The sequence below is a fragment of the Ostrea edulis genome, chromosome 6, assembly GCF_947568905.1.
Source record: "Ostrea edulis chromosome 6, xbOstEdul1.1, whole genome shotgun sequence".
NCBI classification, from domain to species: Eukaryota; Metazoa; Mollusca; class Bivalvia; order Ostreida; family Ostreidae; genus Ostrea; species Ostrea edulis.
In genome coordinates, this window is record NC_079169.1 from 55,942,147 (window position 1) to 55,954,274 (window position 12,128).

At 34.4% G+C, this 12,128-nt stretch overlaps 2 protein-coding genes across 3 annotated transcripts in view; one reads left to right on the top strand and one right to left on the bottom strand.

Annotated features, from left to right (window-relative positions):
* Positions 1 to 712: 712 nt before the first annotated feature.
* LOC125645901 (uncharacterized) lies at positions 713 to 10,047 on the bottom strand. The gene is made up of 7 exons (XM_048871892.2): positions 9,122 to 10,047; positions 5,904 to 6,016; positions 4,957 to 5,098; positions 4,270 to 4,397; positions 4,039 to 4,152; positions 2,361 to 2,511; positions 713 to 1,771 (listed from the first exon to the last, which is right to left on the bottom strand). Exons 1-7 carry the CDS (start codon positions 10,038 to 10,040, stop codon positions 1,521 to 1,523), a joined length of 1,818 nt encoding a protein of 605 aa, XP_048727849.2. The 5' UTR covers positions 10,041 to 10,047; the 3' UTR covers positions 713 to 1,520.
* Positions 10,048 to 10,295: 248 nt separating this feature from the next.
* The window catches only part of LOC125645903 (putative transmembrane protein 183BP), a 12,825-nt gene continuing 10,992 nt past the window's right edge, over positions 10,296 to 12,128 (top strand). For both annotated transcript variants that reach the window (XM_048871895.2, XM_048871896.2), the window contains exons 1-2: positions 10,296 to 10,428; positions 11,866 to 11,964. In XM_048871895.2, coding sequence (XP_048727852.2) covers positions 10,308 to 10,428; positions 11,866 to 11,964 — 220 coding nt within the window. In that variant the 5' untranslated portion in view covers positions 10,296 to 10,307. The remainder of the gene's footprint in view (positions 10,429 to 11,865; positions 11,965 to 12,128) is intronic.

The window sequence follows — 12,128 nt, forward strand, 5'->3', positions numbered from 1 at the left end:
GATACGGAACATTCGTTTTTAAGGTTATCTCTGAGGACCCGTGACATTCATACCTGATGCCGAGCGTTTGGCGATGGAACTGTCACTACCTGTTTTAACGACTTCGGTATGTCGCGGCCGGGATTCGAACCCCGGTCTTCCGCATGCGGGGCGAACGCTCTAACCTCAAGACCACCGAGGGGGTCAAACTGTTGGAAAACCTGATCACCAAAGACTATAAAGATAGATAAATCCCATATTGATTGTAGCCCCACTCTACGCCTGAAGGTTATGATTTGTAGAAACTTTAATTTTCACTATGTCAGGAGACTTTCACGCAAGTTTAATTTTTTCTGGCCTGGTGGTTCTAGAAAAAGATTTTTTAACGATCCCACATTATCGTTTGCCTTTTCTTCATTATTTTGCCATGGGAGAGGATGACCTTTCGTTTGAAGTCATTTAAATCTCCCACACCCAAGGATGCTCTGCGCCTAGTTTGATTGAAATTGGCCCAGTACTTCTGAAGAAGAAGCTGAAATTGTGAAAAGTTTATGAAAACAGACAACAGACATTTCGATCAGAAGAGCCTATGGCTCAAGTGAGCCAATTAAATGACATGAAGTACTGGGCTGATATAGCATGAACCAAAAATTGGCAGAATACAGCATATTTTTAACACCCACTTTTCTTCAATAATTGTGCAACTGATGGCGTTGCAAATTTGAATAAATAAAATATTTCAAAATCTATTATAATATATATACATTTTGTGCATTATCTAAACTAAAATGTACAATATACATGCATATGTACATTGTATATTTACAAACTAAGCAATGTTACATGTATAATATAGTATATGTTACGTTATGTACAGCACTAGTATAATAATATAATTCTAAAATAATGAAATACAATACAAGAAAATACCAGTAGGCTATGATAATGTGTTTTTCAGAAACTTGGGTAGCCTAAAACAATAGGATAATTGTTTGCTTAATTATCACAGATTCAACAACAAACAGTAACCATTAACAATTAACAGTTTACTTATCACAGAAATGAGAATTGAGAAAGTCGTCATGTCGGTCACACTTTCTCCAATAGGAAGAAAACCTGCAATTGCCAATCTTTACCCAGAGTTATCATTCCTTACACTCGCATATACCTCTGTCAACGTCTCAAAATTAGCAGTGTTATATATTCCACGTGTAAATGCATTATTTCACGCTCAATAAAAATAAAACTAAGAACTACTTTCTGAACTATCAGAAAAATGTAGGGCAAGCGACTTATTGTAGTTTTTATTTCCCATTACAATGCTTGTATATAATGCAATCTAACAATAGCCACGTTTCAAGACAATTCAATGTTTCTTGTGTCACAGAAAGAAACGGCCTCTGCTTAATCTTGATTATTTACGTATATTTTTTGCATCTGAAATCGAAACCATATTTCACTCCAGCGTTTTTACCGTTTTACAAGAATATTGAAAATATGTGAGTACAAGAAACGGCAACTCTAGGTAGAGATTGGTGTAATTACATGTTATCTTGAGCCGGCGCCAGTTCATCTGGTTCTTGCACTTTTTGTTTGCTTTCCTGCACCCCTGCTTCAAGTTCAGATCCCGTGGGTATGCCATTTATTCCTCCACTCTCACCACTACCGACATCTTGCGTTAAAGAGGGTTCGGCCTCCAAAACTTCCTGTTCACGTATATTGTTCCGTACGTAAGACAGTCGCTGCGGATCAAATACCGCCTCTAACCGGTTTTCGTTCTTGGTAGAATTTCCTAAAAAAGCAAACGTCATTCAACTAATTCTTTACGTGTCTACATCTCTGCATGATACATTTGTTGTCTTCGGAGGTTCAATACTACAACAATTAAACGTGTTTGGGGACAACTACGATCAAAGTACATTCTGCAAATTAAGGAGGTATGCTATATGTACATCAGAGAAATGTGATATGGATGAAAAGTGGAGGATATGTATAACAATATTTTGAAATTGAAAACTTTCAAAATTTACTTTATTTAGTCAAAAAATGCAGTTTTAGTAAAAAAACAATCAGAAAGAAAAAAAAACAAAAAAACAAAACAAAAAAAAAACCTCTGCTGGACTCGAACCCGCGATGTACAGTTCAGCAGTTGACGCGCTAACCTACTGAGCTACTCATCTATAGGCGATGAATTTGGAAATGAATACACAAATATTGCTGATATTTATATCTTCACCCATGTTTTAAAAGGAAGTCAGCAATTATGAAGATGTAGAGTACCTCCTTAATTTTGCAATAAACCGAAACGAGTTGAGGACTAATAAAGAGAATGAAGATTAATTTTATGATAAATAAATAATATAATAAAGTTAATATTGTACCTATCTGAAAAACCTGTTCCGAAACCAGAGAACAGTCGGTAGATTTATCCACGAGATAAGGGGCGTGGTCGCAGAAAAGAACATCGGATACCATGCTAATGGAACTATTCAAGGGACTAACATTTTGGTACTCCTTCGGTGGCTCCTTTGGCTGCGAAATATAAAAGACTAGCATTCAGAAGCCTCGTAAGAGGACACACACACACACACACACACACTATATATATATATATATATATATATATATATATATATATAGAGAGAGAGAGAGAGAGAGAGAGAGATGCAGCAATATATCTGATAATCAAAACTGTTAGTTCCTCGACGTTTCTATATATTCTAAATACCGCTGGTCATTATGAAACCGGTTGATTATTGATGGCGTTCTCATCATGTTTTCTGCAATGCTTGATACCTTGATCACCTGATAAACATTTTATCATGTTTCAACACTCATCATCAGTCATACGAATCCAGTGAAAGGGTACATAGATACGAAAGAATAAGAAACGTCGAGCAACTAACAGTTTTAATATATCGCTGCATCTAAGCTCTAAAATAGTCAACGTATACATAATTTTTAATTCAATTTTATCGGAAACCTAATTAAAATTTTTACTATTAACGATCTACAATTGTTATAATTTAATATGTTTCGAATTACAAGTCTTTTGTTAACATTTTCCAACCAAGGTATGTTATAATGACATAGATATTCATTTGAAAATTTATGATTTTTTAAAATCACGATCAATGCTCTAACCGTTGTAGTTATTCGCAATATATGACGACATTTTCAGGGGCGAATCCAGGAAAGGAAGTTAGGGGTGGGGAGCAACTTCATGAGGCAGGGTCTGGGAGCTGCCTTAAGGCCCCCAATGGGTCAAGGGCGAAACTCTTGGATTTTAGAAATTTCTTATGGCTTGAAATATGTCTCCTGTGTAATAATTTTTACTATTTTCTGTCATTTTTAATGCGGTGAAATTATTAAAATGACACAAATTTGAAGGTTTTTGGAATAAAATAGAAGTTTTCCTAAAAAAAAAAAGTAACAATAAATCAAAAGATCTTGTCATTTATTCTCTGAGATTGGAAAAAATAATTCTTTCTTTTATCGTTTATTTTTTTCTCTCTAAACATGAGACCATGATTAATCAAGCTCGAGTAAATTTGAATATTTATGGAAGAGGGAGGGGTCACGTGTTGCGCCTGTTAAATCCGCCACTGCAAATGAGCTTTAAAGTAAAAAGGATTTCATTTCTCATAAAAGTGAAAATTTCATCGTTTGCGCCATTTTCTACATTTTTTAAAAATAGATAGACACATGATAAGGAGAAACAAACTCTCTCTCTCACTCTCTCTCCTTTAAATAGTTGAACAAAGACCAGAGACAAAGTTAGAATATCCTCAATCATGGCAAGTTGGCAACATTGGAAAAGCCTTAACACAAGGATTAAATCTATTAAATATCAAAGCCAGGCAGTTGGAAAAATTCTTAAAGCTTTGATAACTGGACTAAATGTCACTACTACAAGGGAGGAAACGATGAAAAAGTATGGTCTCAGTGTGCGGCAATAGATATCTTCAATATTCCAGGGTAATTAATGAACATTGCAAAATTGATCCCCTAATTTTGAAATGGTTTTACATCTACTTTCACAAAGCATTCTTGACATACCTCATCATCAGGAGAGAGCATACCCTGAATGACCATCTCCATCTCCTTGTTTTGTAGTTCCAGTTTCTGAATGTAGCTCTGTTGTTGTAGGACCAGCAATTTTAGCTCATTAATCTGCCAAAATATATAAAATAGTGGAGAGAGAGAGAAAGAGGGATGGAGAGAGAGAGAGGGATAGAGAGAGAGAGAGAGAGAGAGAGAGAGAGAGAGAGAGAGAGAAGAGAGAGAGACCTTGGACTGGCGACTGAAATCCAACGCCATTGCTTTTTCGACTGAACATCTCTGGTGAAGCATCAGATTGACAATATTCTCCGTAGATGACGTCTCTTTCCTCCCTGGATTGAGGTGTCGATCTTGCACTGAAATTGTTAACAAACTCCAAAGAAAATTGTATTGGATAAAAATTAGAAGAAATGCACGGCAATTACAAGTACATGTATGTAACTGAAAACTTTAAAATTAACCTACAGTGTATTTAGTGAAATGTTGAAAATTTAACCAAAAAACTCATACTGTCTGCGGGAAAAAGAAAAAAAAACTGGAACCTTACAAAAATTGATAACATATTTGTATCACTATGCAGTAGTTTGATTAAAAGTTTAAAACCACCCCTTTACTCCTTACACTTGTCAGGGGGTGGGGTGGGTGTGTAATCAGATTGATTAATTGGCATTGTATCATTAGCGGTTGCTACAGAACTACCCATTAAGTGACTAAACAACTACGCATGCTAACTCTGGATTCCCGCCAACATTTTCAACTGTATATATTTTTAAAAGTTTTGCAATTTTGCTAATGATATTCTTTTCATTTAATTAGGTTCGCTGTCCTTGAAATGTAATTGTGCATTCTATATTTTTGTTCAAAACAGGTAGAAGATACTAGTATATATATTTATGGAAGACACAATGAATTTACTTTGCCTCCGAATCCGGTTTTGCAAGGTGCTGTTGGAGAGTTCTGTCATCAGTACCTGAATTTCATCTGTTTGACGAACAATCTCGCTATGCAGTTTTGCTTGTGTCTGGAGCCATCCAGCCTCTTTGTCGTGTATATATTCCTTAAATGGTTGATATGAGGATTCTCAGATATGTACCTTGCATGTTGCAATATTAAACTAAAAAAAAAAAAAAAAAAAAAAAACCCACAAAAAACAAATTAAGGTATTCAATGTATAACGACCATATTTCATATCTAGTAAATGGATTGTGGAATTTTTGTAATTATGGTATAATTTTTAAAAGTTTATCAAATAAAAATGATCCACCATAGGAATTTTCAAAATTTTGATTACTGCTTGATTTATTTCAATCTGATTAAAATAAGATCTTTGATCCGCTCCGTTATTGTTATGTCGGCGACATAACAATAACGGAGCGGATCAAAGATCTTATTTTAATCAGATTGGATTTATTTCACCTAGAATTTGACACTGAAGTATATAGGAAGAGCACGTTTTATTAAAAGAAATTATATCTTCATACAAACCTCTTGGTAAAAAGTTACATCTATAAAATTTCTCTTTATGAAATAATAATATGAAATAAAAATCAATTACCGCACACTTTTTGAGAAAATTAATTTTTTCTTATATCTACGAAGGGTTGATAACTCTTCAAAAAGGTATCGAGTGCAAAAAGGTCAGCTTCTAATCGTTTGTAATTTACCAGTTATGTGAAGTTGATCTACTTCACGTGCATCACTATTTTAAATCATTCAAAATTGTTCACTATCCTTTCGTTATACGTACTTAACCTATGTACAGCTGGTGACGTCTCAATATGAGTGAAAAGTACTCAACGGGACGTAAATCAGTCAATCAATCGTTAGACATTGAATACCTTAAAAGTGTTGGATGAACTTACTTGCATATTTTCGTTGTCCATTCTCAGTTTCACATACATGCTTTTCACAAATTTGGTGAATTGTTCTACCTTTACGGCATGCTTAACCGAGAAAGCTCCGAGCTGAACAAGATCTGCAACAGATGAAGCATTGGTTCTATTGTTTCATATCTAAATTATAAAACACTAAAACATGGTAAGTGTTGAATGCGCTTCGTGTGTACATAGTCAATCAATTTGATCAGACGTATGTATGTCATAACAACTCTGAAATGTAGATGCATGTTTAATGTTAAAGTTGTGTGAACGTTATCTGTAATTTTGTCACCAAAATTTTAATTTAATATATATTTCATTAATAACACTGGTATTTGATTATTTCAAACACTATAAAACCTCAAAACAGGCACATGAATATGTGAATTTGGTGATTAAATAATTATTGTCTTGCAAGACAATAATTCTTCCTTATACTTTTGAGAGAGAAAATGGTTGGCATCACTTTCACAGCTAATGCCCCTTTAATTAAATGTTGTTTCAACGTTAAATATCAAACACTATAAATAGAAATTCGATAATGAAATTATGATGATTTCACGTTTGAATTTTTCCTTTGAATTATAATATCTTGTTTTCCTAAGTCCACAAATGCCACCTGTAAAGCAGCTGATAGTGTCAGACATCACAGAGTATTCCCTAGTTTTGTTTATGATTTTGTATTCCATTTTTAAAAAAAAAATTAAAAATATGTATATATATGTACATGTGTGTTTCTGCATGTTTACCTTTGTGATATTTTGTAATGTTTTTGTCTGTGATAGTCGGTATTTGTGTATGTTTGTACATAGTGCCGACTTTAAATAAAATTTACTTACTTATTAAACATTCACATTGTTTATACAGTAGGTCAAAGTATACAGTTATTGACTGGGTTCGAGGACAACAGCTATTTTGTTTGACCCAATTGCAAGAAAGGATCTAGATCTGTTTGCACGAAGCAGTTGGCTGAGGGCAATAGATCCCCTCAAGGGTCAAACAAAACATATGCCCGACGACCCAGTCTATAACTGTTTGGCTATACACCTTTATTTTTAGGTTGTTTTTTCTAGATGTACATGGTTTGTTGACTTTGAACGGGACAGTGTGAACGGGGCACTGCGATTGCGTAGATTTAACCCAATATCCTAATTAATGATTATATTTTTCATGTTTTTGCCCTGTGTTTTTTAAAAGAAAAGTTAACCTTGGACTCTCCTGAACTACTTAAGGTATGGCTTTTATAATTTGTACATAGAGCGACAAGACCTTTCATTTGATGCCATAACTTTTTCTCCCAAGTTCTTCTTGTTCTCGATGGGGTCTGAACACAATACCTCTAGCCAAATATACTAGTAAAGTTTCGTTTGAAGCAGTTATTTTTCGCTCAAATTTCAAGGTAATTCTGAGCTGTATGGTCCGAATGACAATATTATTTTTCCACCTCGTAAAAACGCTATTAAATCATTGCACGTATGTAGTTATGAGGATGTATGACATATCATACATTATTTCACCTGTTTTAACCCAAATTATTTGATTTTAAATCGATGTTTACAAATAATCGCGTCAGACTGCCATTTCAAGTGACAGTCACGTGACCAGTTCAAACTTTCAGATCATCGGTGGTCTTATCTGTGTAAAGCTGTGTATTTTGTTACAACAGTACCGTGCCACAAGTTTAATAGAAATAAAAATATCAAATACCTCTTAGTAATTTGTTGTTTTACGCTCTTTCAGCCTTAAAACTAGACAGTTGCGTATGAGTTAATACATCATGTTGGGATTCCCCTGACGCGCGTGTGTCTATTTATAGACATCTATTATGGGATGATTTATATATGTACCACACATATTTACTTTCTAAATAATATTCTCACTGTTTTCTTTTACATGAAGATGTTTTCAAGCATGTAATTAAGGGAAAGTTAATAACTTTATAAAGTAATTTAATCTGCTTTAAAGTAATTATGTACAAAAGTAATACATGGACATCGGGTCATACAGCTTTAAACAGTTTCTAGTGTTTGGCTAGGTGTGAAACGATGCATCGCGATGCGGCCGAATCGCGATGTAGAGGTCTCGATTCGATGTTCGATTTATTCCGGGTCTGTTTCGGTTCGATACGGTTCTAGAATCAGAGCATACATTGTATAATTTGATAACACGGTTTCTGATTGGCCAATGGAATTGAAAGTTGCCCAATCAACGTACGAGTAAACTTTGCTGGACACAGTCGAGTTGAAAAATGCACCCCTAATGTATAAATCCTGGATATGGTGACAGTTCGGATTTAGGACAAGTGATAAGAGTGTTGCTTTATGTTAAACGTTTTTACATTATGTAGAATTTATCTGCAGAGAGCAATAAATACAATAAACATAAAAAAAATCTAAGCATAATAAAGAATTTGGAACATGCTATTGTATCGAATCGAAAATCATCGAATCGAGACTAAAGTATCGAAAATCGAATCGAATCGAGAAGGTACTGTATCGTTTCTTTTTAAACATATTTTCTATAAGGCTATAAGCAATCTATATATGTAAAAATTATGACACGAGCCTTGTTTACATAACAAAGAATTGTAAGTGAAGTGCTGTATCTCATTGACTTGTAAAATTCATAAACTTGTATTGTGACTAGTTCATGTATGGAGAGTCTACATATTATGTACAGGTATATATGTATTACATACACATTAAAGTTTTCAATCTCTCTCTTTATACAAATGTATGAATAATCTTGAACCCCAACTTTTGGTACGAGGTGGAACAAATATGTTTACCTTTTTATGAATTACACTTTCATGAATGGAAGGTGTATTCAAACAGATATAGATATAATAATAATATTTATGACTATGTTCCCTATGCATCGTCCCTTGGTACCTTTAGTTATTGATCAAATATGTACTTAATTGCAATGTTAAATAATACATGTATAACTATATGTATGTTTATGCCCCTTGGGGCCCATTATTTGACAATAAACTATTTGTATCTGTAACTCAACAAATGGCATTCAAATTTTTACTGACTATTAGAATTACCTTAATTTTAAAAGCATTGTCAGCATTAAAAATGGAAAAAATATAATTTTCTCGATGACGGCTGCGCCAAAAAATTTAAAGCCCGACATTGAGGAATCATCGGGGAGTTGAAATTTTCACAATTGATAAAAATTTGAAAAAACTTTTATACCTCCCACTTCGGTCGTAAAGTGTTCAAATTTTGACTCCAATTCCACAATCAATGTCAAAAGTTCTTTATATATTTTGTTGTCTTGGATGTTTCGGGATTCCTCCTGTTTTGTCTCCTCTTCTTTTGGCATATCTTCTTCTCCCCCTTTTTTGTTAACCTTGATGTTTTCTGTAACAGTATTAGCTGTTTCTTCATCTATATCTATTGTTTTGGGCACATTTTCTAAGTTCACATCTTGTTCCTTTGCAACTTCTAAATGTTCTGTTGTTGGATCTCCAGGTGACCGTAGCTTTTCAATACAGCCTCTTAACATGAAAAATGCTTCCTCCAATGCAAAGTCAGCTGATTCTAAAAGATCGATTCTATGTTCAAACTCGGCAGAGAAGTCGATATTATCCGAACTGACTTCACTGCCACTGCTAGCATCATCATTTGTCCACCCATTGAAAGGTTTGGGGAACGTGGAGTGTAAAGATATCTCGGTTGGAGAAATGAGGTTGCGAATGTTTTTCTCACTATTTGTGGAACGTTGCAAAGACTCCTGATTAATTTTACTGATAGAACCAGAAAGCAAGTCGTCACTCTGTGATCGACGTATGAGGGAAATATTTTCATCTAGTAAGTCAAAATTATGAGCATCTAGGCCAAACTCCTGGAACATAGGATCTAAGTGTCCCGGAATTAATGGTTTTTCACAGAAAGAAAAAGTACTAGTGTTAGCTTGGTCGTTTTGATTTAGATTCACGTTAACGTACCCTTGGGTCTTTAAGCCTGCGGAGTCCTTGACGTCTCCACATGCGACAGGCAAAAGATCTGGAAATGGATCAGTAATGCAGTCTTCAATTATTTTGTCAATAAAAACATCAGTACAGTCTACAAACTCTTCAATTTGATCTTCTTTGTCAGTTTTGTGCTCCATTTTCTTGCTGAGTTGGTCTATTTCTTACGTCATTCTCTGAGATACATGACGTCATATACGGCGAAAGAGAACAAAACCACTATCGTCATAATCAATTACTCTTAACAAGCAAACTAAGCATAAATGCAACAGGGACTATCAAAAATATCTTGAGTATATATGTTTTAATTAAAAAGATAGTATATCAATTTTTATCATTATAAACTAGAATTTCCAAGTATATCCGATGTCTATTTTATTGCATATTCCGTTCAAAAATGTAAACATATGAACTTCCGGATTTTGTTGCACAATATGAAAAAAAAGTTTCGAAATGATAGTAAACCTAGAAAAAGCAAAGTTAGGACTAACCAATGCACCACAAGCAAGGAAAAGGGGATACATAATGGTTTGTTTTAATTTGACGACCAAAACATCTTTAAGAGACCACATTTACGACTTTGTTTTGCTTTATAATGTTGACGGTGACTTTTGATCAGGTTCAATTGAAACAATATTTATTTACTAGGCCTAATGCTTCATACATGAGTGGGGTTGGGCAGCAAAAACAGTCTATTTTTACTCTCTTCGAGGGTTTTATGTTAAATTATGAACAATTAAAGTCCTGTGATAGTTTTTGTGTGTGCTAGATATAGATCACTCTAATATACATGGATGTGGTTGAAAGATTATATTTCTGTTGCCTTCTGCTGCCTTCACTGTGACTTGCTTATACCTTTGGTGACCTTGTTCTGAACTGTTTGCTCTAGACTGTCTCTGCTTTCCAATTTCTACTCTCAATCAGGTTGGGAACACTTCCCATACAGCGAGATATTCTCGCGAAAACACAATTATTCCTCTCTAGCGAGGGTAAATATATCCCGTACAACCGAGAAAAACCACTCGTGGAGTACATCTTTTCGTGTTTCACTTGAAAAGAAGAAAAAGTGCTAAAATGTTCAATACTTCTGCAAATATATAAATCAAAATAAAAACGCTCACGATGTGCATTAGATTTCAGACGCCTTCCCTCTTACGCAGCATCTTTGATATGAAATTTCTTGACTGTGTCATCAATTTTATGGAGATAATTCGCATCATGTTTAGTGTGTGTTGCACTTATTCAGCATTGCACGGAGTTTGCCATTATTTTCAAAAAAGACACCAAAACACCTGTTTATGGTAATTATGTTTGTTTTCTCGCTAAAGAGGGAGGATCGCGTTTTAAAGAGAAGATCTCACTATAGGGGAAGTGTTCCCAACCTACCAATCTCTCAAAGTCATTAATTGTGTGATAAAATTGTCCTTCAAGTCTTGTTGCAAACCTTTCAAGTTTGTAAAACAGTGTGAACACCACTGCCTGTGGGTATAAAACACATTTTAATATAAGGGTAATTCAAATACTCTTCAATTTGAAACATTAGATACGTATTGAATAATATTAAATAAATTATTACACAAACATGCGTGGATCCAGAATTTTTCTTTTTAAAGCCCCCCCCCCCCCCCCCCCCTCCCTGCACCTATCCAATTTAAAACTTAAAAAAGAAAAACGAGGAATTTATGTATTAAGTACAATGAAAATGACATGATAATAGGATGAAAAAAAATCTTGAAATTCTCTCTATCTAATGGCAAGGCAGTAACAGGGGGTGTTGTGTACATGTCTATGATTGTATTAATTATGTATCTAGTTCAATATCTTGGTGTTTCAAAACAAAGCATGTATTAATACATTATTTTCTTTAGAGGCAATGCCAGGCCTGTTTACTTCTCTAATGAGAATGGGAAGACACGTCCATTGTAATTACATGCTTCTAAATTTGGATGTTTTTACTTTATTCAGATGTGACAATCAGTGATTTTGCGGACTCGTCTGAAGTTCAAAAACCCAGGACAACCAGAGTGAAAAAAGCAATCTCATCAATGGCAACAAATATCAAATGTAATACCTGTATATGTATTGCTTATGTGTGTAATCATGTCTATCAAAATACACATTTGTCAAATCATACTCAGTATACCTGTATATATGTATATGTATGTAAAGGGTAATGACTGAGTATGTGTTGGTTGAATTCTAAACCTTTTCCTTGCCATTCATGATCT